This window comes from Anser brachyrhynchus, assembly GCF_964034855.1.
Source record: "Anser brachyrhynchus genome assembly, chromosome: 3".
NCBI lineage: Eukaryota > Metazoa > Chordata > Aves > Anseriformes > Anatidae > Anser > Anser brachyrhynchus.
The window spans coordinates 113,151,163-113,178,461 of NC_137696.1; the positions used below are offsets into that span (position 1 = coordinate 113,151,163).

A 27,299-nucleotide genomic window follows, 5' to 3' on the forward strand; every position below is an offset into this window, starting at 1 on the left:
TTTTTCACATTAGTCTTCTTCGTAAAACTTTAGGTCGTTCTGAAGAACAGTACAAATCAACCCATCATTGTACCTGTAATTTGAGGGGACTCAAAATGCCAATCCCAGTATTTATTTTTATCAGCAAAGTAACTAACTGGACATACCAAACGTAAGACGGATCACAAAAGATAGATTCCTCTCTACTAAAGACACAGGTATGCCTAATTCGTGCTTTCCATCTGTTATTCCCACAAAAAGGCAGTTACGTGATCCATTAATACTGCTATGATAATGTTACGGTTTACAACTTCCAGTAAGATACTCTTCACAAAATCACAGTGAACTTAACAGTGTAACGTGAAAGACTGCTTGGTCTTCCAATCTCATTAAGAAACCTCAAAACAACTAGTGTGCACGAAAGTGAGAAATTAGTCTTACTATTTACTGCATTCTAACTTACCTGCATTCTGTTTTTTCGCACCAGTCTTCTTCACGATGTTTCTGTTCATTCCAAGGAACAATTTTCAATGCTCCCTGCTTGTAACTGGTATAACAGAAAATGGAATGCAAATTTATTAAAAAAAAAGAATGAAAAAAAATGATGACATTCAATTAATGGAATACAAAGCACATGCAAGTATTTCAGTGAATTCATGATAAGCATGTCATTCGATTACAGTGCCCGTTCCTTAAATTTATCACTTCTTAATGCAGCTATACAAGTACTATTTCACCTGTAGGATATTATCTGTACAAATATATTCTACCTATACCATTTAAGGTACACTAAAAAATTCAGTATCATCTTCTTACTGATCATGTCTTTAAAAGAAGAAAGTCACTACAAAAGAATCTTTACCACTTCATGGTTAGTATCCTGACTTCATACACTACCACGGAAGACTGAATGTGTGAAAACCTACAATCTTCACAGTTTAAAAAAAAAGTAATTTTCCAAATTTTAACACAAATCCTCGTATTGAACCAAAATAAGATATGCCCTGCTGTACTGATCTTCTCAATTAAGTTTAACATGGTTTTCTGACTACTAACACCTGCAGACAAACATTTTCTACATACTGAGGTTGAAGAAAAAAGTCCATTTGAGACAGAGATTAAGAACAACACAAGTTATTACTAGAACGATTAGTTATGGCTTGCTATTGTAGGCTAGTTGTTTAAGCAGCATGAAACCTGAGAAAACCATGGTGAGACATGCGGAACATAAACTAAGGAGAAAGGGAAGAACCTTATAGGCTCCGGCACTTGTAGAAATACGAAACAAAATACATACAAAGCAAAGGCATTAAAGTCTCAGCACACTGGAGTAATGAGCTATTTTAAATCTCATTCATTTTCTCCTGACCCTGATAATAGAAAGAAATAGTGAAACTGCATGGACAATCCTTATTTACAAGTTAACTGATAGCCTTCTCCGCCACTGCAGAGCAGTGTAGTAATACAGTAGCTTAAAAAGAAAATTTTCCAATACACAAATCAATTTCACAACGTAAGAATCAAAACAAAAAACTATAAACCACTAACTCCATCTCAGTTAGCAAGTCACTAAATGCATATATAGATGTTTAACAAAGCATCTAACTGCCCTTCCCTGTATACACAAGCATTTTTCCAAGGTCGCCCATCCTTCCTTTCTCTACTTTATGCACAATAATATTCTGTGTTTTATCCGTTGTGATTCCAACCTTCCACGTGATACATGCAGTAGAAGTAGAGCAATAAATTGGCCTGCAGGCTGCTAAAGTGAAAAGAGAAGAGGTAAAAAGATGGAAAACAGCTAATTCTTCTGTCTTAGACATAGTAACATCTCCATTTCAACTCTAGCTCAGCCACGTGAACTTGGACAAAGGCCTCCACAATTATGTTTTAAATCAGAAAAATGCATCGTATCAGAAAACATGCACATACTTCAGGTGTTTTTTAATGTCTTCAATAACAAATTTTGCTTTAATTAAATATTAATATTTAAAACAGGGTTCATAAACTAAATGAATAAGGCACACATGAGAACGTTATTATGGAAGGCACAGTTTGTAGAGAACAAGGTCGCCCAAGCTGAAACATCAAAGAAAAGAAAAGCCAAAGTGTGATAACATTCCCTTCCAAAATATAAAATCAAGACTGTATGAGCAGGTCTTTCTATTGTAACCAATAATGCTCTCCTTTCCTATGTCCCATTAAACAGATAAGGAAATTGTACAAAATTTCACTGTCCAAGACTACTACTTTTCATAAGCTTTCTAGTAACATTTTTCTGTCCACTTCCCAGTAGGTTTGAGAAGATGTTTCAGGCTGGGTTGTGTTTTCTGTCTTAACACAGCTTATTAAGGCGGGGGGAAAGACAGCAGAAAACACACAAGATTTGCATTTTAGAAGCCATTGAGAAGCTGTTTTGCAGCTTTCCCTGCAAAATTGTCACCTAAGGTCTAATACCAGCTATCCTTCAGCCATAGACAACTCTAACCCCAAGTATTACAACTACCCTTGCAAAACAACAAGAGGAGATTTCTGGACAGCAGCTCTGATTTCATGTTATAGACAACCTTTTCTCCCAAACTTTGCTACATGTACTAATACTGTAACTGTTGTTCTGCCTCCAAGAATTGTAGTGCAAAGACTTCTCAAAATTCTGACTTTTTGAGGGCTAAGTATGCTGCTGCTATCCCTCAATATGAGATGTGAAGAAATAAAATAGCAACTTGCTGAGGAAGATCTCACTCTATTACTATTCCCAGACTTTTCCCTTTGACAATTCCTGTTTCCCTTCGCCTTACCTCCAAAATCCATCAAGTGAGGAAGCAATGTACAATTCGGCCTCCCTACTGAAAAGGATGTGATACAGAAAAAGTGGTAAAGTGCAGAGACAAACTATTTGAATGACCACGGGTAAGAAATGCGTGATCATTCCTTTTATGAAAGCCTGAGCAGATTGAGAAGTGCTGGAGGAAAGAAAACAACCAATGTGCTAATTTAATTTTTTTTTTAACGAAGTTGCTTACTTTTTCCATGTCACTTAAATAGAAAATGGCATTTCACTGTTTTTACTTCCTACAACATCGCAAGTATCGACAAGACTAGCAGGGCCTCATTCAAAATGAAAAAGAGTAGATACTACTCTATACCATGTACATGTAAGCTCTTAACTACCTACTGCCCAGTAGAGGATAAAAAAATGAGTACTTGGTTTCACAAATATAAAGTCTTAGAATAAAGTATCATAAAGTCTGTTATATGTCTAGAAAATACCTAGTTCAGGAATATTTGAGCCATATATTAAAGTTTCTTCAGAAACTTCTGGTAAATGTGGCAATGTGCTTGCCCATACCACTTTTTTTTTTCCCTCCCCTTTCACATTGCCTATTGGCCATTTGCCTTCTAGCCAAATCTAGCAAGACCAATCTCATGTTTCGCCAAAGGGTTTTTGCAGGACTGAAACCTACAGTTGCCCATACACATCAATTCAAGAAGTTCTATAAGCTTACTTCAAAAGTTTTTCATAAAAGCTTATTCGGAGACTTCACCACAAAATACTGAAGAGTAGACTTTTTGATTTATATGAAAAAATCATCATGCAGTGCAATCTTGAATGGAAACTTTTATTCCATCTTTTTCCCCTTCTCACAGCAGAAAAAGTTAAATACTTTGAGTCAGGTGTATGTAAAAGCGACCAAAAATTCTTTCAAAACTATTTTCTGTTCTGGCTTGATTTGCCATTTTAAAAGTATTCAGGTTCATCATAGGAATACATTGAGAAAGTAATTTCAGATTTTTAGCATTCTCACCAAGAAGCAAACAGCAATCAGCACCTATGTTCTCTAAATGCTTAAAGAAAACAACATTAAAAAAAATATGTAACTGTAAATTATCTTATCCTAGTAGAATTAAGCAATTATAAAAAAAACAGTTTTAACAGACATGTTTCTTTCCAAGCTAAATTCACAAAGCGCACACACACGGGGCTAACTGCTTATTTCAGTCACCTCCTCAACAATTCTAAAAAATTCTCAACACCCTCCTGCCCCCTATTTGACTGCATTCTCCCTTCCTTGCTTTCTCTCCTCATTCTGAAGAGTTTAGAAAATCTCATTGTAACACAAGGACTGAAATAAAGCAGTCTTGCCACTAGCAAAGGATAGATCAAGGTACCTAAGCATTTCACAAACTCAAAAAAAATCAGTTCTTTAATTGTGTTTTTTTGTGTTTTTTTTTTAATCTCAACACTTATCACAAGGCTTTTTCTTTTTCTTAACTGATTGTTATGTTTTAGCACAGATTCCCCTCTTCCCCCCCCCAGAAAATAAAAAAAAAACTGTATCAGTAACTACAACAACACATGCAGATATGAGTAACTCTGGAATAGTAACTGCTATCAGTTGAGAAACAGTAAGTTTAGAAAGATTTCAGGCATTAAAACACCACAGCATTCTGCAAACCCAAAAGCACTGAATGCAAATGAGACTGAGAAGAGGAAGAGATAGGAACGTAAGTAAGTATATGCTAAGAGGCAGGGTTTCCATTTTTCTACCGTTATTTTGTTTACAATACAGATGCAGCAAACCTAGCACCACTGGAACACATCAGAACTACCGCACAGAATACATAAGCCTGCCTGGTCTGGAAGGAAATTCAGCATGCACAAGTAGCTTGCTGTATGGGGAACACACAGTCTATGCTACTGCATCCAGCATTCATCAGGCTCTCCGCCTATGCTACGCAATTTTACAGCTTTGATCTAGAAACTGAAATTCCACAGAGGTCAAAGACTGTACTTAAAAACAGAGTGGGCACCTGAAATTCCAGATGCTGGAACAGATCTCTATAGTCACTAAGGCAGGTGTCCTTTTCCAATTAAAAGAAATTTATCAGGTGCAACATACCTAACTCCACACAAAGATTACCTAGGAGTTTCTTTTTGTAGAGCCTTTTTTCTTCTTCTCTCAGCAACTGTTTCTCCCATCCTCGCCTCCCCCGTCTATTTTTGGTTGTGTTTTTTTTTTAACATTAGAGTAAATATGATTAGTGCTCAGGAAATTGACAAATGAGGGAGGTATTCAACTCTATTTCTGCAAAAAGAGCTGATTTTTCCTTTATTGCTCTTTCCACTCTATTGTTTGCATTGGGTTGCCAACTCTTCGCATTCTTTGCTTTGATAAAAGAGGCCCATGCTATTGTAGCTTCTGTGCCTTACCAACTGCATTCATTCAAACCTGCAGATTATTTTTCTCTCCAAGGACAATTCTTTCTATTGCCAATGGCAACTTTGTGTTTGTTTGGTTAGTTGTTTTTTTTTTCCCTTCTTCTTTCTTTCAAGCATTTCATTCAGGGGAACTGTCTGAGATTCTTTCAGCCAAGGATTTCATTTATTTTAGTTTTCCTTTGTAAAACTGGGCAAATTGATCCAGACTGGAAAACAAACATCAGTTCACCCCAACACACTTATGAAACAGTATATTTTTGCTGAAAGACATGTACATTTTTAAAAGAGTGGATTTTTTTCTTCAAAATATTTGGGGAGCAGATGAATCTTTGCCTTTTTTAAATTTATCTCTCATTGCCTGAAAAAAAAGAGAAAATACTAATTTTGTATTTGAAAGCTTACATGTTACATACTGAATAGAACATAATGCATTTAACAAGTACTGACTGATACGTTAAGAGAAAAGCTATATAGGAAAGATGCTGAACAGCAAAATAAGGTAGTATTTCCATCAAATGGTTTTGTTATCCACTCAAAAATTGTTTGAAGAATGTACTTGATTCTGATTTTATTAAATTTTATTTTTAAATAATCTCCAATATGTTTTGTGATAAGCAATATAAAACACTGAACCTTCAAATATTCTTTTACCCCTGGTGACACTTGTACGCTTACCAGAATTAACAGCTTTCGTATTTTACTGTATGTACACTGTAAAGCAGTTTAGACTTCATATTAAAATTATTTCTATAATCCCACTATTTACAGATATGAAGGCATCAAAAGTAGGCTAAATAATACAGGATCTGCAAGGGAAATTTTATAAAGTACTCTTTTTCAGTTTAACTCAGAAACTCATTTGGCCAAAGCCTGTCTTCTCAGAAAGCAATCATGGAATCACAGAATATCCCATGTTGGAAGGGACCCACAAGGATCATCGAGTCCAACTCCTGGCTCCACACAGGACCACACAAAAATCAGACCATGTTTCCGAGAATGTTGTCCAAACACTTCTTGAACTTCATCAGGCTCAGTGCCGTGATCACTGCCCTGGGGAGCCTGTCCCAGTGCCCAACCACTCTCTGTGAAGATCCTTCTAACAACCAGCCTGACCCTCCCCTGTCCCAGCTCCATGCCGTTCCCTCAGGTCCTGTTGCTGTCCCCAGAGAGCAGAGCTCAGCGCCTGCCTCTCTGCTCCCCTTGTGAGGGAGCTGCAGGCTGCCATGAGGCCTTCCCTCAGCCTGCTGTCCTCTGGGCTGAACAAACCAAGGGACCTCTGCTTCTCCTCTTACATCTTCCTCTCCAGACCCTTTGCCACCTTCACAGCTCTCCTTTGGACACTCCAATAGTTTTATGTCTTTCTTATATTGTGATGCCCTAAACTGCACACAGTACTGGAAGTGAGACTGCACCAGCACAGAGAGGAGCAGGACAATCCCTTCCCTCAACCAGCTGGCAGTGCTGTGCCTGATGAACCCCAGGGCACGGTTGGCCCTTTTAGCAGCCATGGCTCACTGTTGACTCTGATTCATCTTGCCATTGACCAAAGCCCTCAGATCTTTTTGTAGGGCTGCTCTCCAGTCTCTCATTCACCTGTCCATAAATCCAGGTGCAGAATCTAGTATTTGCTCGTTAAATTTCATACATTCCCTGTTTTCAATGGGAAAATCAATTCCAGTTTCTGTTGCTCTGCAATTCTTATGGCTCTGAAAATTTTATGATATTATAATTATTCTAGAACTGCAGATGAAATACAGTAAGAAATGCATCCCAGATACATTGTCTGAAACAGCTATGATATGTATGCATTTGTGTTTTTCATACTGCATGAAGACATGGGGTAGTTTAGTAATGAATTAGCAGATGCAACTACAGAATCGATCACGGGTATTTTTAGGTTTCCCATTACTCAACATATTACGTGACACAAAAGCAGTAGGCAGAGAGAGAGGCATTTCATTTTCAGAGTATCCATATGATGTGAAAAATTAAGCAGCAGTGAAGCACAGCTAGTGCCTAAAACAAAGTGCCAAAAGCATCAAACATTTTGGGAAAACTGATCCACATTAAATAGTGGAAAAGGTATCCCAGCAGCTTTTGGCTGCCACGGTTAGCTACACTTCAGAATTCCTACCGTGCACGTTTCAGTGACAGGTCTTTTGAAGCAATTCTGCCACCAGAGAAAAACGTGCCATCTGATTTTGCATAAACAAATCAATTTACTTTTTAATGATTTGGTTATCCTCTTATACAATCTGGAAAGAGAAGAAACTTTCCCCCTAAAGCAACCTGGACTGAATAATCTAAAAATCAGAAATGTCAATCAACACTATTCAACCACACTTTAGAAGCTTGCTGTGTTTGGTCTTTTGGTGGTGGTGGTGGCAGTGGTGGTGTTTTTCCTTGATATATACAACTGAAATTGTGAGGCAACAGCTTTCACAAAATCAAAATGGGCTACTTTACAGACACAGCTGAAGTCCCAGTCTGCCACCTCATAGTGAAAATACTTCTTTAGAACTGTAAATTTATAAAGCGCATAATAAATGTTTGTGGAAGAAATTTGATCCTAAACTTTGTAAAAAAAGGGCTACAAACAAGACAATAACAGCAATATAATTTCAGAGAATAACACAGAAGCCAAGTTGAGGTACAGTTCAGGAGTATGCATGCAAAACAGCATGCATCATGGCAGATGAAACTAGGACAAGTTAGGCACAAACACACCAGAACGAAAAAGAAAATCGTGTTAAGTCTAGAAACAAACAGCCACAGTTCAGCCCACATCCTATAGAGTAAAGCATTAGAAAACTGCTGCTGGGCAACCCTGAGACCCTCTCCCAGCTGAACGTACCCAGCCTTTAAGATCCCCAAACATCTTGATGTCCCTCTTCTGAACTTGCTCCAGTTCACTGATATCTTTCCTGTACTGGGTGCCCAGTATCCTAGATGCAGCTGAACGAGTGCTGTAGTCTGACTGCTCCATCTCCTGGCTGTGCTTCTGTTCATGCAGACCAGGACACTTCTGGCCTTCTCTGCTGCCACGACGTGCTGCTGGCTCATAAACTGCTTGTGTCCACCAGAACCTCAAGGTCCTTTTCAGCAGAGCTGCTGCCCAGCCAGTCAGTCTCCAGCCTTCATTGTTGCAATGGTTTCTTCACTTGGAAAAGCAGGGCTTTCCTTTTGCCTTTGTTGAATTCCCCAGAGCTCTTGCTGGTCCATTCCTCCAGTTTGCCTAGGTCCCTCTGAATGGCAGCTCTGCCTAAGCATAGCAGTTCTTATAAAACTTCCCATCTCCCTTGTCAACAGCTCATGTTGTCCATAGCCCCTTCATAGCCTCAAGTTCTTTCTCATCTTTAAAAAAAATCTGAAAGACTAATACCTACAATAATTCACCAGCTTACTTTCTGCAGCATCCTTTTAGCCAAAGCGAGCTGTACTTGAAGATCCACAGATCCCCACATAGGCCAGTTTTCAGAAGAGCTTCTCTTCCTCCAAACCACTGCTTTAATTTTTACACAGACCCCAAGAACTTTCTGCACTCCTACCAGAAGTCAGTCCAAAGAGGAGACTGAATGCTGTCATGTAAATTTAATCTTCCCCTCAAAACCTGATTTTTCTAATTCTCAGTAGAAGGTGAGATTTGTGGGGTTTTTTTGTTGTTTTGTGGTTTTTTTTTTTAAGTATATCCTTGAAATTAATATTAACTACATTGACCCTCTACTTCTGAACCACTTTGTGTTTTCTTTTCCCCTCTTTCCCTCAGTATAAAGGAGTGCATATAAATAAGAAGGGCAGAAGTTTTATCTCATGGTAGTGCTATACAGATGAATACAAACAAAAAGAAGAAAACTGACCATGGGATGAATTTTTTTAAAGATGAACACTTCTGAACTACTTTAAAAACAAAAGCAGTTCATCAGAAGAGAAGAAAAACTAATATGAGATAACTAGTAGTATATGTTCAACAGTTCTGTAGATGTTCAGTCATCAAACTGATTACGTACTAAGAAAAGAAGACATGAAGATAGAATCACTTTGTTGAAACTGCAGAGCCACAGGCAATAACTAAAGACCTCATTCAGGAGAGGATACCACTCTGCAAAGGCAAAGTTAACTGCTTACAAACCTCCCAGTTTAATTACATAGTATTTTACTGTTCACAGATGAGAGTCTACTGCATGGAATTTTTCAGCGTTTAAAAGCTTCACTTCAAGTTTTTAAAAGATATTTCCATTCCTATCCCAGAGCATCAGCCAAATGGAGCTCATTCACAACTCTCCATTAAAAATTCACTGTAAGCCATGACTGAAAAACAATATTTGTAGAAGCTCAGAGTAAAAAAGTGACTTCTATATGTTTCTCCTATCTTAAAGTGAAGGTTTTTACTACTGGTGAAATGTGCAATATACAAGAGTTATGGCTACTGAGGGAACCATACATTTGAATTTCCCAACTTCTGTGAGTTTAAAGTGTGAACTGTAATGTTACAGTATAACAGTTAAATGTAATAAGGATAAGAAAATTAAAAGAAAAGGAAAAAACTCAGGTTATGTATTTACAATGGCAGTAAAGCATTGTATTCCTACGAGATCACCTTTAAAAACCTGAGGGCAATAGCCTTAACCATAAACTGAGAATGCTAGCTACAGTTATTAAATAGAGATTAGAAAGAGTTATCAACTGCTCTGAATACCTAAACTTTTATAACCTTCACACTAGTTGTCTTAACTGATAAAGACTCTGCACCTGATGGATCTTTGTGAAGGAGCATGAATCCCAATGACCCAGACCTATTACAGATACAAGAGTCATCATTATACAAGAAGCTGAGAAATAACATGAAAAGTGAAAGAAGTAGAAAAACATTAGAATCATTATTCTGCAAAAACACATTACTAGGTAACTTCAGTCCATCACAATGTCAGTTTGAAGTTGACAGGCATGTAGAGCCATGGGTGCATCTTACTATTTCAGATTCCTTCTCAGCTTCAGGGAGCTGTTGCGGTTACATAACTCCCAGTCCTTTTAAACATTCTCATGAATGCATAAATCAGTCACTATAAACCTGAACAGTTCCGAGAGTGATCACCAAAAGGTGCTAAGCTACAAAACATGCAGCAAAAATTAGGAAAAAAAAGACATCTATAACCTGAGATGTTTTACAAGCAGACAAGGAAAAAAAATACACATTTCCTAACAACCTAGCCCAGAAGACAAAAAAAAAAATCTTCTACATCTTTTTAGCTTTGTTATGCCAACTTCTTTTTGACTGATTGAGCCTTAAAGTTTTTTGGGACACCAGACTCTAACGCCACCCTAACGTAGATAATGTGCCAGTAACAAGACAAAAACCTGCTTTATGCTCTATAGGATGCGCTAGCAAAACAAGCATTTCTTTCCCTGAGTACTGAGTTTACTACCTACAGCTTAACTCGAGGCACCAGACAAAAATGAAATGACAGTCATAATGCAATCTTTACAAAAATATTTCTCATAGGTAATGCGTTCTTCAGATGCAGCACTTCTATGTGCATTCACGTTGGCAGTGTCGTGCAGCAAACAATTATACACGAATGCCTTTCTGTTGTCAAAAGCTAGAGGTGCTTACTTGCCCCATCTCACTTGTCTCATGCTCAGATAAGGCAGCACCTACTAGCATTCTCAAGTTTTTCCTCATCTGGATTCCCCTAGAGATGAAGGAACTAACTGTAGGAACACAGAACAAAGTGGTGAATTTCCGAAAGGAGGAGCTACCTCAGAAGACTAACTCGTAACCAACCCTCTTATCTTTTATCGTGCTCCATAAACACAGGATATAGGAAAAACTCCCAGCAGTACTTCATTCCTCCTGCTTCCCTTTTGCAATATTTTCGTTTTGTTCACATGCTTATTATACTTGAAAGTTTTTAATATTATGTGGGAATGAAATAATTTCATAAATTGAATCACAACCTTGTTCAATCAGTTCATTTAAGACAAATTTTATCTGCATGCTCTGTTCTACAGAGAAGTAAAGCTACACAGCACATTCTTCTAAACCAGAATTCACAGCAAAAACTGCATATCTACAGACCGCCAGCAATTCTGTTCATACTAGTTTCCCACTTTAAAAAAAATGCATGAAATAAAAGACCTAATAAACTCATTTACAATCACCAAGAACTTAAGTTATGTTTGATTCACATGGATGCATTTTGATTCATGTGAATTCTCAGAAGCTGACTGGAAGAAAAAAAAATAAACTTACTCCATTTAAGAAAAAACTAAAATTAATATGAAATCAAGTCTAGACTTAAGCAAACTTAGGTCTATTTCATTAGTAGATTATTCTCAATCACAGATACTTTCATTAGTAAATATTTCATACTATGACATTAATATAATAGAGCTTTTGTGTGTCTAGCAATACTGTTAGTAATCAGCTTTGCAACAGGGTTAACAATTTTAGAAACAAGGTTAGATCAGATACATAAAAATGTAATGAGTATTTCCTGTGTACATGCTATTTGCTCTCATTTACATTTTGCACTTGTACAGTGTTATCTACTCTGCAACTTGCAGAAAAGCACAAACCTGAACATATCTGCTGATCCTAGCACTGCCAAGTTCTCTCCAATCTGTCAGTGGTATAAAGATTCAAACTACATACTTCCATTCTTCAGCAGTAGACAAAACTAAGTTTTTAACTCATAACTTCACATCTTCACTACTAGAGCAATGGTGAAATATTTTAATATTTAAACCTTAACATTTTACCCGCTAGCACATAAGTCAGTTTCTTAAGCAAACCAACCAAGCAACCACAGCAACAAAACAAAAAAGAGAACCTTTCAGAGAAAAGGAAAGCCTGTTTGCAAATATCAACAAAAAAATCACAACATTTCAGAAAAGCCTTCCTCCCTCCCTCTCAGACGATAAATCTTGTTAAAACAAAAGAGAAAATTTAGAATCTATCATCCCAATTTTATAAACATTGCAGTAATTTCTTCTTGCGATTTTGTCACCTTACAGAAAAAGATAAAACAAGTGTTTTCACACCATAAATAATGCATTCTCAATATTACCAAAATGATAAAAAGGGCACTAAAAAAGTACTTGATATCAAGAAATAAAGGCTAATTTCTACTCAGAAAAGGTAGAAGTGATAAGTACTATAAACCAGGAAAAATGTCAGGGGAATAAATATATGAATAAAAACTCTTCTGCATGAAGAATTACTCAAATGGCACAGTTAAAACTTCAAAGTGAAAATTCTAACTATAATGTTGGAAGACTACAAATAAAAAATAAGTATCTATTAGCTACTCCAAAAAAAGTATCTTTCAAAAAAAAAAGTCTTCAAAGTCCTATTGCAAAATATTAAATAATGAAATCTCCCCAATTCCTTATAAGCACTGAGCAATGTATTTCAAAACTAATTTTGTAACTGAAGTGTTTGAAAGAAACACCCTAGAAGCAAAATTTTAATTAATACACAGAACATTATTACAATGTTCAAGAAAGACACTTACGAAGATTTATATGAATAATTAACATGAAATTGACAGTAAACTAACATTTATAACTCAAGTGAATGAATAGAAAAGTCTGGATATAAGACTTCTCCTAATTCTACCTTTGTAAGGAGAGTAACAATCAGTGACAAGAAGATTAATGATTTTAAGTTATTGCCTCCTTAAAGGTTAAATTGCATTTAGAAACAAATCCAGAAGAGTATAATATTTAAGTTCCTTCCAGGGAGCTAAACACTTGTATTTTTAGCCTCTTAATGCTGGCTGTTACTACAAACCACTTACAGACTTAGATTTTTACAGGTGTAAATACAGGTAGTTCCAGGTCAGAAAAGGACATGCTTCCTCTTTTGGGTAATGGAGAAAAGTAAATCTAGTTTCCCTGCTTTCTCATAAATAACCAGAAGAGATAAAAAAAAAGCTTCCATAAATGGCACAAAATAAAACAGAAAACAAAGACAAAACTGCTCTCTTGATTCCAGAAAATAACTAACAGCAGATCACCACAAATGGAAACCAATTTATGTATAGAGCTAATTTTTTTTTTTTAAAGTTAATATCCACTGATGTATTCTTACCAAGCTTCAGGCAACAAGAAAGCATATTCATGTGGTGAAGTAGTCTCTGGGAAATTGGAGAGAATTGCTTGTCTGTGTGGAAGCAAAGCTGATCCATGGAAAGTGAACAAGATTTCCAGGGCTCTGACATTGCTTTCCTAAAGAGAAAAACAAGATGTCGTGAAACTAATTTAGGACTGATACAGACTGAAACTGAGCAAGTAATGTAAGTTTAGATCACACAACACTTAATTCTAAGATTTTCCTCAGCAATAAGGAGAATTAGATCAGGGTCACTGATTGTAAATAAATAAACGCAAATAAATACACCCTCCAATTCTTCAGTTTCCATGCACATAAGTCAAAGAGGCAAAAAAAGTATATTATAGTAAAATATTAATACCCGAGCATAAGTTCTTGCTGAAAGCACAATATTCTGATTTCTGAACTTCTTGAAGAATTCACCATCATAGTGCTGTTTAGCTGCATGAGGTCCTCCAAGGATTTCCTTTAAGAAATATTAGAGAAGACTGTTTTTTTATACAAGATTTACAAAAGCATGAAAAGTGTGTTTCTTTATCATACAATGATGAAGCATCCGTTATACCTGGAAAACATGGGAGGGGGTTAGTTTTTGTTTTTCTTTCCTTTTTTTTTTTTAATTTATCTCTAAATGAAAAACTTTTTTTTTTTTTCAATTCTCTGCATTATTTGAATTAGGGTGTAGACAACATCAGTTACAAAGGGATTTGGTAAAAATCACAACTTAAATCGTACCAACTACAAAGTTCAGTTTAAAAAAACTAAGCAAAACACAGTTTTCAATTCCAAAAAGTTTCACTTCTGTAACTCATGAAAGAAAAATAAGATTTACTAGAGAATGTGAATAGAACTTCCTAATTAGACTGATTGAGGGAGCTTCAAAGCATTAATAATCCTGCATCAATTCCACCTTCCATGTTGTTGTGTAAGTTATTTCCTACACTCAAAACTGTTCAATTATTCAAGACACATCAGATTTCCCCTCTGACATTTTACTTTAATGTCATATTCATGTGTAAATGCCAAGTGCACTTAATACCAGCTAACATGCACTTTATGCTGTACATGACTATTCCTGAAAAAAGGGAAAACAGTCTGTGTTTTGCTGGCAGACAGCCACAGTATGTTCAAAACAGGCTTCTGCCCAGCTATGCTTCTCAAAGCTAAAAGCTAGCCATCTGCAACCTTGAAGCACAAGAAATGAGGTAGCCTGAACAGAAAACAGCTTACATTTCTCAAGTGAGAGACCTACATTTCAACAAGACTATGAATGTTAACACTATAACATACAAAAAAATACAATGATGTGACAAAAATGTTACAGGAGTACCTGGGTAATGAGAATTCAAAAGAACTTAAGTCAGTTACCAAGTTCCCTTACCTCATAGGTTTCAAGGCGATCAAGATAAATTAACAGCTTCAGCCTGCTACGGCAGAGTTCTTTTTGTTCCAGTGTTAGCCTGTTACCAAAGCAAGAATTTTCACATTTATAATTGATACTGTATATCATATACATATGAAGACAACAGCCATATATTCGAATGATTTGGTGCACTGGAGAATATTGAGAAGTGAAGTAAATTGAGAACTTTGATAAAATATAACACCAAATAAAACTCTGCACCACTTTTCTATCACGAATAACGTACATAAGAGTAACTATGTTCTTGCAACTCTGTAGTTATAAGTCTACAAGTCTGAATAGAACATGGCTTAACACTGCATTTACTTTGAGAAGTTTACTGATAACAGCAGTTCTCGATGCTTCCTGGCCTCTTTTTCCTTTCTAGCATCTGTTTCTTCATCTGCTGACAAGAAGTCTTCATAGGGAATTTCGATGTCCACCTCCCCTGGTAAGATAAATCTGGAGGACATAACAACCAAATCAACAGTGATACAAACAAAAAAAAGATATGAAGAACATATTGCTGAAAAAGCATATTGACACAGTTTTCTATTTGTCTTGACTAAAAATCTAAACTTTCATAGAAAATTATAACACTGAATTTTGCTATTGTAAGCAGACACTCAGCACAATCAAACAAAAGGCATCGAAAAGCAACTCTTCTACTCCCCCACCTCCAAAAAAAATACCCACAACTATGATGGTAAAAGCTTCTAAAGTCTACAGGTAACACTGAAATTGGCAATGTTTCTACAACTTACAATTGTAATAGATGACTGGATGAAGAGAGAACATCCTATTCCTCCATCATGAACTGAATGCCAAAGAGAATTGTCTCTGCATACATTTATCTACTGACCCAATCCTGCCACTGCATTTTGCTTTGCTCCCCTCCCCACTTAAACAACAAAATATTATCACAACAATCAAGACATACAATAAAACATCTTCATTAGGAGTAGCTGCAGCTACCAGAAGAGACAGCAGAAACAGTCTCTCAGAAAAATCAAGACATCAGAAGTTCTTTGTAATGGAAAAGATAACGGGCATCCAGACATAAGAGAAAATTCATTATAGAAGTACTTTATCAAAGGTAAAATGGGAATAAACACCAATAAACACCTGTAGACATCTATAGAATAGTTTGATTCAGAGCACTGAATTTTTCAATGCCCTGCAAAAGCATCTTAATATTTTCACTATTAGTTCATTTAGGAGGAAAAAGAAAAAAACACTCTTCCCAAACCTGCCGCCATCTTCTCCTTTTCCTATGGCCACAAGAGCCTCCAAGTCTGTGCCTTTCAAGCCATACTGTAGTAACTTCTTCGCAGCATCCACATTCTCTGGAACTCTTTCCAAGCACTCGTGAAGAACCCATGCACGCTTCTTAATTTTGCTCTGTCCAAGACAAAAGCATAGGCCTAGTGTTATATGTTTCAATCCAGAGCAATGAAAACAGAAATGTTAAGTAGAAGAAACACATTAGAAGACTTTAAAAAAACATCAAGTTAATCTGGTAACTGGCAATATGAACAAAAAAGAAAGTGAGATGAGGAAAATACCCCACAAACGATAATCTACAGTTCTGTTCAATCAGTATGTGGTCTTCGTTTTGTTCAGTTAATGCAATGAAGTTAATTCTCTTTGCAGGGCTCTCCACACGACTTTGTTTACTAGCTAAAGAAAAGCCTCCAGCACAAGAAACTGCATCCTGAAGGAAATCAATGGTCACTGAATATAGCCCACCAATAGAAAAAGAAGCTAAGAATGCAAAATACATAATTCCCTCCGAGTTTACATGGAGGAAGAGGGCACAAATGCCAAATGATCATATCAGACCATTCACAACAACAGGAACAGAAATTGTTATTTCTGCTCCCTCATTATTATCACTCCTGATTATACTGTATCAAATGTGATGTTTTGGGGCCAAAGATACAGCTGTTATAGATTTCGTGTATTCCCCAACGGGGCTTGAGTTATTCTCAGTATCTGTCTCTTCTGTCACAGAAGACCATAGACACAGAGAGGTCACAAAGTATTATTGGCTCTATATGCCAATCTTTAGTTGAGATTACATAGTATATGGAGAATGGTTACTTAGAAAATCTTATTTTGACATTTAATTAATATATGACTTGAAATAAATAAAACTACATGACATTTCTCTTGATCTCATAGAAGATTTTACATCATTGCACGATTAGGTTGTGCATCTTTGATGACGCCTGTCTGCTGAGTTAGGTAACTCTCTTTAAAACAAACAAAACCCATGTTGGATTCTACTGAAACAGTCCAGTCACAGGTTGGATTTAATATCAATTTTGTTATTCAACCTTTGCAATACCTATGGATACCAACCTAACCTTCCCGCATGATTTTCTAAAATACCTGGAAGTTATTTAAATGTATTCCATTTCTAATTATTATTCATTTGCCGTGAAACAATCTACCGCTACATGTGGGAAAGAGATTACATTAGAGAGAGCTATTAACTGAAATTAGAAGATATTCCAAAGGAAAGATTTCCATTAACTTTTAAGGTCTCTGAATCAAGCCTTCAGTTAAATTAACAAGATCACTCTCTCTCACATGGAATTTGCAGGACAGCTCTCCAAACTGCCACCGATTTATGTTGCATAAATGAGAACACAATTCAACTTCTGTGAAGATAACACAGACATTCTGAAAAGAAAGCCTAAAAGTCACAAAAACAAACTCACCAAATAGTCTTGAATTGAAGCAACGTTAACAGCCGATTTCCTCCACTGTCTTTGATAGACAAGATCAGAATCAAGGCCATATGCTTGAGCCAAAGACAGAGCTTCCCCATATTCTTCATTATCAATCTGAAAAGTAAACACATGAAAATGAAAGTCCACATTAAACGATCAATTATTAAGTCTCTGTGTTGAAACAGGTAGAGGGATAATTACTATGGGTATGCTTAAGCAGGTAGGAAAGTGAATGGCTTATAAGATAAGAATGAATAAGACCCAGATCTGACAGAAGCCTTTAAGAAAAACAGAGACTTTTCCTCAATAAAAAGGAAGAAGTTCAGGCAACCAGTATGACATTAGCACCCCCTGGAAACTCTAATAGCTATTAGGCTTGACTGCTTTGCCATCAGAACAACCGAAATGTCCTAAACAAAGTACTGCCTAGAGAAGTCTTCAAGAAAAAGAAGCATCTCTTCCATGATAAAAATGTGTCATAGGACTACTTTTTATGTACATTATATGTGAAAAAAATATGCACGTCAATTACATTAATATCAGAGTATAAGTTAACCCATTCTCTAGACAATAACAAACCGAACTAATTTCTTTCAACATATCTGCTTAGCCTCCCCATTATTTGTAAACACTCACATGAGCACAATTCCAACACTAATGAAGCATAGTTACCTGCAAACATCTTATTTGAATTATCATCGTTTATAAACAATGGTCACCTACATCAGATAACATAGCCCACTTTCAGCTATGAAACCCCCTATAAATATGTGCCTAAGTTCTACTGTTAATAATAACAACTATTTTTAAAAGTATTTTTTTAAGTATGTCTAAATAAAGCTCATTATCAGATACAACCTTCCCTTCAGTACTCACTTTTCTCTGGTAAAGCTCCTCTGGAGTTGTGGACCTCAAGCTAACAAGGCGGAAATTCTTTGTAATAGTACGCGGACGTTTTCGTGGTGGAGCAAATCGTTCCATTTCTGTCACAAAGTACAGGCCTTGCTTCAGGTAGCTGAAGTATCTGTCCTTAGCAGAATTTTCATCATCAGAGTCAGAGTCATCTTCTCCCTCATCTTCATCACCAGGTCTGCTCTCCAAGCGTAATCTTTTTGGAACAAGTTTTATCTCACACTGCACAGAAAACAATTCTTAGGGGTAGAATACAAAGCTTCCACCTAGCATATCTCATCTAGCTTGGTGACAATAGAGTACACCTCCACTTCCAGAACTTCAGATTTCTGGATCAACGTTATTCCTCCTTTAAACCCTTTACTTCTCAGCTTGATTAATATTCTCCTTGATTTGAGACTTCATCCTTTACCTACTAAAGCAAGGGCAAAGGTTTGTTAATAGTAACCCGCTATTGCACTAGATACACTATCCTACACCACCCCAGACAGTACAGAACTATGGAGACATATTTAAATCTCAGCACACTGTTACATTGCTTACTTCCGTGTATGAGAATGTTTTCAACTCTTAGGTAAGCACAGGTATCTATTTCTTTTCAATACAAATGTAATCTCCAACTATTCTTCCCCATGTTCTTCTTCCTACAACATGCAAGTCACTGGCTGTATCTGATTTCTAGAATAACAAACCTTTCAAAAAACATACATGCAAGCTTTGGTACACAGTGAGATATTCTGACTTTTTTTTTTTTCGTTTAAGATGTTTTAAGACCTATTTCAATGCACGTCTTAGGAAACAATCGGTTTCTTTGTTTCAGAGAAAACTTCTGGTTAACTTCACTACCAAAGTAATGTCCTACTCCTGTCTGGAATCCTACTAAGGATTAACAAAAAAATAGATCCCTTGCACAACTTGGTCTTAATTTCAATTTGTTCCTTATTTCTTTTAAATATACTCAAGAGGCACCTGTTTCAAAATGGGAGAGGGGTGCAGCATTCTTGTGGTATTCTTCAAATGCATTAACAAACGAAGCAGTGAAAACTGACTGTTGACACAAACTGCTTCCTGCAGAATTTCCTTTCCTTTCATTCAGACTCAGGCTTCTACAAGTTTTTTTTTATCTGCTGTCTACATAACAACTGAATTGCCAAGTAACTTAAAGACAGTTGAAGTGCAGGATGTTCAGAATCGCCTGCCTAGAGATAAAGGAGGCAGAATCACTTTTCCTATTAATGATAATAAACATACATATGCACGCAACATCCTTAGGATTACATGTACAAAAGCAAATTATTTCTATTGCTTTCCAGAATGATGTGTATTCCTCACCTCCAGGCTTAGAAATCCTCCATCATGAGCTGAAGTGACCTGAGGAGAACTCTCAAACCATTCACATGACTTTCCCAGCAAGTTTCTTAATGTCTTGACTGATGACACAGTTAACGCACCAGAGCAACGAGCCAAAATCACAGAATTATCTGCCCACCAATTTACATCTATCAGTGGGTAATAGGATTCTTTATCTAAAATAAAGAAATAAGAAAGCATCTCATAAGGAAAGATAATTTTAAACACCAGATAAGAACTGAAGTGGCTTCAATTAAAAGATTTCATCTGATGGCCTAATTTAACTAACATTTTATTATTTTATATGCATCCTTACTTCATTAAGTTTGCATTCTGGGCCAACTGCAGTTTACTGAAATCACTTCTGCATTAACTAAAGTCGTTATGGGGGGGAAAAAATAAATCAATTTTTGACTTAACCTAAGTATTTTTCTTTAATATTATTTAGAAAAAAGTTCACAGTAAACTGATTTACTTGCAAAAAACATGACAGAATTTAGATATTTGATAAAGAACTCCTTTATACTTTACCTCCCAGTCCATCCTTGATCAAGTAAGTCTCCCTGGCAAGGAATGTTATATTGATGAAACTCAGAAAAGGTTACATTGCTTTTGAGGACAAGTGACAACTGTGAACAAGGCTCCTGAGACAGCCTACAAGATGTGGTTGTTAAGAAAATTTAAGCACCAACAAGAAAAAAAAATCACCACAGATGAGGATGGAAGCCATGTCACTTCTAAGATTATTTGTATTATAATAACTGGGTATTGGAACAAAAATGTTCATCTCAAAGAGTTAGCTCAATTTAATACATTATCATTACCCACCTCTCTAATAAAAGCCAACCATTATCCAAAAAGGACAGAGAAATAGATCAGCTTATTACTTTTCTGCTACTTCAGTGCTTAGTTAGCAGGCTACCCATAAAGATCAGAAGAATTAACCGAAAAAAAAGGATCACCAAGAGAAACAGCGCAAAAAAGCAGAGAGCTTTTAGTAGTATAGACATATAGAAGCACCAGCAAATGGATCAGAAACAGCTATTGATGTCTGCACTCTTGTAAGAGCCATGCAGTATCTCGGGGATAGATGGCTGCATGCGATGGCTTGAATTTTGGGAAAAGAATAGAATACTGACATAAGGTAAAACAAGCCACAGGACAGAAAGCCCTTTTATTTCAGAGTTTTGAAGTAATCTCTCTATATTACATTAGCATTCAAGATTTATTAGACATACATAGACAGAAGAGGTAAAGGTAAGTTCAGATTTTAGACTGTGGACTCTAAAAATGTATTATAATGATTATAATTTCATCATTATATTATGATGTAGTAGCTTCTGATACAACCTAAGACAACTGCTTGACTGTTCAGCATTCTAGTCAAAATTACATGATTAATAATAAATGAAGTCCTGTACTAGATGAAATACCCTCTTATTTATGATTATGGCTACAAGAATATTCCTAGGAGAGGATTTTTAAAAACTATACTATGACACTCGTTTAGCTATGTCATGCTACAAATTCAAATTGTACATACAATCTTGTCAACCACCCTAATTATGATTTAATTAAGCTATTTCATATCTTTGTACATTTGTATAAATACTTTTAACCACACCATAACTTGAAACAACAATTCAACTGCAACACATACCTTTTATTTTCTTTCTTTTTTCACTAGAGAGACTCCAGTCTGGGTTGATTTCATCATAACCTGGCTACATAAACGTGAGAGGAAACAAGAAGGATTAATATGCAAGCAAATCTTTATAACACAGACAATCTGCTTATTTACTTCACTGCCGACCCACTCATTTTTCAGTGAAAATACTCACAGATAAGTTCAAACCTTTCCTGATCATAAAACATACACATGCTGAAGTTAAACTTTTTTCCAAACAGTTAAATTAAAGAAGGGGAGAGAGGAGAAGTAAAAAGGAAAAAAAATACACTACTGGTTTCCTTAATACAAACTATACAGTTTAACTGTATTAACTGCTTAACTACAGTTAAGCTACAGTTACCCACCCTGTTCCCCAGGGGTCAGTGTTGGGGCCCATCCTCTTTAATATCTTTATCGATGATTTGGATGAGGGAATTGAGTGCACTCTCAGTAAGTTTGCAGATGACACCAAGCTGGGGGAAAGTGTCAATATGCTGGACGGTAGGAAAGCCCTGCAGTGGGACCTGGACAAGATTGGTCAATGGACAGAGGCCAATGGGATGAGGTTCAACATGGCTAAGTGCCAGGTCCTGCATGCACTTCGGCCACAACAACCCCAAACAGTGCTACAGGCTCAGGGCAGACTGGCTCAAAAGCTGTGCAGAGGAAAAGGATCTGGGGGTGCTGATTGATGCTCGCCTGAACATGAGCCAGCAGTGTGCCCAGGTGGCCAAGAAAGCCAACAGGATCCTGGCTTGTATCAGGAATAGTGTAGCCAGCAGGACCAGCGAGGTGATCATCCCCGTTCTCTGCTCTGGTGAGGTCGCACCTCGAGTACTGTGTTCAGCTTTGGGCCCCTCACTACGGGAAGGACATAGAGGTGCTCAAGGGTGTCCAGAGAAGGGCTATGAAGCTGGTAAAGGGCCTGGAACACAAGCCCTACGAGGAACGTCTGAGGAAACTGGGGTTGTTTAGTCTGGAGAAGAGGAGGCTCAGGGGAGACCTTATTGCTCTCTACAGCTACCTGAAAAGAAGGTGTGGGGAGCTGGGGGTCAGCCTCTTCTCACAAGTAACTAGTGATAGGACTAGAGGGAATGGCCTCAAGTTGCGCCACAGGAGGTTTAGGTTAGAAATTAGGAGACATTTCTTCCCAGAGAGTAGTCAGGCATTGGAACGGGTTGCCTAGGGAAGCGGTGGTGTCACTGTCCCTGGCGGTGTTTAAGGAAATGTTGGATGGGGTGCTCTAGGGATATGGTTTAGTGGGTGATATCAGTGGTATGGTTGGACCAGATGATCTTGGAGATCAGAATACAAGGCTCCTGAGTTTACTGGAATGACAGTATGCAGTTAAAGCACAGTCATCTGAACTTCTCTCATCTCCTAGGGAAACACATCTCCAGAGGATTAAAACATACACTGCAAGTTTGTAAACACGTATGTCCCTCTTACCTGATCAGCTTGGTCCCATTCTCCTTGTTGTCTGAGAGATGGAATAGACCAGATGGTCAGTTTTCCTGAGAAATGAATAGCTGCCAGAAGAGCTCCATCAGGGGAAAGATTCATCTTGAAAATTCCATCCTGCCAAACATTGTCAGCAAAACCAAAAATCTCTTATCTTTTCAGAAAAAAAAAAAGTCAACCTGAAAACTTAACATGCTTTAAAAGTTTAAAAAATAGAGTTAAAATGAAGGCAAAACAACAATTGTGGTATGGAAAAGTAAAAACAACCTATATATATAATAAATGAAGAATACTGCAACTACTAACAAAACTCTGAGACGATGAACTTTTTTATCACATTCTATACAATAAATAAAACCTGAGAATACAGGAGAACATCTGCAGGCTGTTCTTAAACCATCTGTTTAGAGAAATCATTTAGCAGCCTCAGTTTTCTATTGTCCTGCCTCCATAGTCACCTTCCAAGAAAGATGGCTACCCAAATGCAGCTTAGCACGCAGCTCTCTCCCCCTGGTAGCAGACTTTTGGTTGGGTAACAACAGAGGAAGCAGCAATAGGCCAAACATCAGATTAAGGCCATAATGAAGAAATAATTCAACAATTGTAAGTAAACCTTATCAAAGCTACAAAACATTACATTACTTCTCCTGGATGAAGTTTTTCTTACAGGCAAAATGTAGTGGCCTTGCTCCTACAAACAAAATATTTCCTTAATATTAAGGATTCATGAACTCCTCTACAATTACAGCTGCGTCTCTACATTATTCCCATGAGACAAAATATACACTTGAGTTTTTAAGCCAAACTTAGTGCCCTGGCAATGCATAACTGTCTCTGAAAACAGGATTTAGATTCGTTTGTGCATGCCATCATCAGGTTCTCAGAGTCTAGTCTTCACTGAAAAACAGAAGTATGTAGATTTCCAAAGCTTGATATTGATCATGGAATCTCATTTTGTTAGTGTAGCTCACTTTTAAAAGCTTTCTAATAAGCATTCATCCTATATAACACTAAATACTTAGTATCTAGGATTTAGAACTATCCAAGTCTGACACTAATCAATTTTTAAGCAACACCCTCCCCTCTTGGAAAATATCTCAACATAAGTGAACTATAGATGAGTTACTAGACTTCAATATGATTATGAAGTTTTAATACAAAATCTACAGCAAATTAAGAACAGATATCATTTGAAGATGACTCCTTTTTGTAGTTTTATTTGGGTTAGTTATTTTGGCTTTTAATTATTTCATTTCTTTGGCTGTTTTAAGTTCTAGCTATGCCATAGAAACAATTATGATCAAGCAATCTGCTCATTGTTCTCACACTGTTGACTGGTTTGCAACTTATTGAGAGCACTGCTTAAATTCAAGCTTTCAATGTGCTTTTACACAAAATGGAAGGCATATTAAGATTTTTTTTAAGCAAATTATGATTTTTTTCTAATATTCATAACTCTTAAGTGTTCTCCAATTATGTTCTTAAGTACCTAGAGTGTAAATTTGTATTTGTAATTTGTGCAATTTGTATTCTAGTTTCTCAAGGATAGTGCATGCCTACTAAAGGTAGTTCTCTTTTTACAAATCAAGTTGCATGCACAGAGTGCTAAGAACAAGAGACTGTTAAAGGACTTAGAAAGATATACCTAAAATATTTAACCCATTCAGATGAACGGTCAGTGGTACATAACATAGATTTTAAACACAGGTTAAATAACTACTTAGTATTGGTAACCACCCTTTTGCTGTTTAAAAAACAGCCATGTGGCTGCTAATATGTTCAAATTTACAACCCAGTCATTGTTATCTATAGAGATTAATCAGTCCTTTGGCAAAGTAGTCAATGCTGCCTTGGAAAACAACTTGTCAACTTCAGGGAACTGCAGAATAAGACAGTGAGAGTTTCAGTAGGTTGGCACTTCCCATTTTAAAACTGACATTTAAGTTACCAACTCTAACAATCTAATCCAAATACAGGTAGTTCTTATAACCAAGTCCCCTAGCTGCTGTGCCTGTCACATTGTAATACTGTTGTCAATTTCCTACTAAGAATGTAAAATATAGCTCACAGATTTAAACTATAAGCTCAGAAATTGGATTAAAACAATCAATAACAACAATTTCTGTTTTCCTTTGTGAATTTGGTACTGGCAAGTGCACTGATGATGAAGTGTAGCACAATTATACTCAGTACTAGCCTTCCAGTAGACTTCCACTTTAGTTCAGTCTTCTCTTTCATATTTTCAGTGAAGGAAATAAAATCTCTTCCCATTCTACCCTTGAGAGAGTTTCAAAAAGATCTGTTTTCCCCCTCCAACCAAGCATCCAATTTCTTCTTTTAACCAGTCACCTAAACATCCCAAAAATCTATTAAGGTTATTTCCCAAGTCCATATAACTTCATACAAGCCGTTTTTCTCTCCACAGGACACAGTGAAGGGTGGGAGGTAAATTCTTCACTGCTCCTTCCTTGTAAACCACAAGGGGAAAACTTTAAAAAAAAAAATACAAGGAGGGAAAGGGGAAGGAATCAAACAAAGGCTATAGACATGTACAAAAAAGGAGACAGAAGAATGTGGTGCAGATACCACATGGGTAGCCCCAAATGCATGCAGAAGAAAGCTGAAACTGCTATGCATAAAACCTTAGAAACACAGAAAGCATACACCAGCACTTCAATCTGATGAGACTTACCACTCACTCTGTCAAGGGTGAAAAGAATACAAGACATATACCCAGGGTTTGTTTAAGAACAAATTGCTTCTGATCAGCAGTTTTGCTAGTTTCACATGCATCCTGCTTGTAGAAGTTTGACTCATCATAAACTTTTGCAGCTATTTAAGAAAACATTTCCATAGTATCTCATAACAGACAGCAACAATTAAGTCTCCATTTTCCCTATCCAAGACATGAATGATTGATTTGAACTTAATGTATGAAAATTTAGGGCTCTAAGGGAAGAGGGTTTTTGTTTGTTTTCAGGTAGGAGTAAGGTAGTGCAAGAGGCTGGTTTGGGATATTCCTTCTCTCCCCCTCAAGGCATATATTTGAGGAATACCAGCACAACAACCAAGTCTCTTTTAGAGCGTACACATGCTACGTTCATTATATTCATTAACAAATAACTAAGTAGCTTTTTGCATCTCCCTTTTTGAATGAAGGTTTACATTCTATTTGAGATTGAACTCTACTTCACTAAAACTGTTCCTGTCATTATGCTGGAAACACCAACATTCAAGCTTCAGGAGATGAACTAATAGGATTTTCAAAAAAGCCACAGAAGCTACTCCATTTAAAATTAAAAGCTTACTATTTTGATAAGCTTTATAGAAATGTAAATTCTTTAGTTGCTTGAACTAAAAACTCCTTTCAAATCAGTCTCCCAGGCAATCATTAATGGACAATTATGCTAGTAGAATACATTTCTGAGGTAGACCTACACCTTAATACCTGTTCTGTTCCTCGTCTGCTGTAAAATCTTAAATTCATAATCCTTAATAATCCTCTTCTCTGTGCCTGTAAGAACAGAAATATACCATGAAATGAAAGAATCCCATACATCATTTTATGCACCAAAAGCTAAGTCAAATTTAAAGTAGCAAAACAACTTTTCAAAATTCTTAAGCTTCCCTAAGGCTACCTATCTTAAAATAATGCAAGGATAACTTTGCCTATTTTGTTGGGTATGTATGTATCGTATGACGGAAAAGCATTGCTCACTGCAATGAAATGAAGACCATGAAGACCTCGCTTTTGTATAAAGCGATCACTATAGAAGAATAAATATTGGAATTTTTCATAGCACTGTAAGCTGATTTCAGTGTATCCTTTTATTTATACAATAGTCCAGTTGGAATGGACTTACAAAGATCATCTAGTCCAACCGTCTGACCTCTCCAGGGCTAACCAGAAGTTAGCATATTCTTGAGGACATTATTCAAATGCTGCTTGAATATTGACAGGCACAGGGCATCAACAACCTCCCCAGGAAGCCTGTTTGACCACCCTCACAGTAAAGATATTTTTCCTCATGTTCAGTCTGAACCTTCCCTGGTGCAGTTCCTTGCCATTCCCTCACAAACTACCACGTGGTAGCTGTTACCAAATCAAACATTTATTTCTACTAGAAGCCAATAAAGTCAAGAGTCAGAAAACAGAAATATTACAGTTCTGCTGCTTTTTCTTATTAAGTAATAAAACAGACAAAAATACTTTTTTCCAGTAAAAAAAGGTGACGTATCCCAGTACAAACCGTATTTCACATATTTACAGGGTACAAACTGGGGAGAAGGAGGAGCATTTGGTTCGCGGCTTTTTTTTTTTGTTTGTCACACCCTCCCCATTAAAAAAAAAGAAATCCACAAGTCATAATCAAAAACTTAAAAGTTCAGATCATACTACAGAAAAAAGCAAACAGATGCTTGAAGGGAAGAGAAACTTTTAAAAATTCACACCA

General features: G+C 36.7%; 1 protein-coding gene across 3 annotated transcripts in view; it reads right to left on the reverse strand.

The window, feature by feature from the left end:
* Nucleotides 1-27,299, reverse strand: part of NBAS (NBAS subunit of NRZ tethering complex) — a 185,828-nt gene that overhangs the window by 135,118 nt on the left and 23,411 nt on the right. For all 3 annotated transcript variants that reach the window (XM_080583780.1, XM_080583781.1, XM_080583782.1), the window contains exons 11-22: nt 26,294-26,359; nt 22,834-22,962; nt 21,376-21,439; nt 19,698-19,891; nt 18,330-18,587; nt 17,442-17,567; nt 15,965-16,116; nt 15,043-15,177; nt 14,695-14,773; nt 13,675-13,779; nt 13,293-13,429; nt 443-526 (exon numbers count right to left, since the gene is read on the reverse strand). In XM_080583780.1, the coding sequence (XP_080439906.1) occupies nt 443-526; nt 13,293-13,429; nt 13,675-13,779; nt 14,695-14,773; nt 15,043-15,177; nt 15,965-16,116; nt 17,442-17,567; nt 18,330-18,587; nt 19,698-19,891; nt 21,376-21,439; nt 22,834-22,962; nt 26,294-26,359 (1,529 nt within the window). The remainder of the gene's footprint in view (nt 1-442; nt 527-13,292; nt 13,430-13,674; nt 13,780-14,694; nt 14,774-15,042; nt 15,178-15,964; nt 16,117-17,441; nt 17,568-18,329; nt 18,588-19,697; nt 19,892-21,375; nt 21,440-22,833; nt 22,963-26,293; nt 26,360-27,299) is intronic.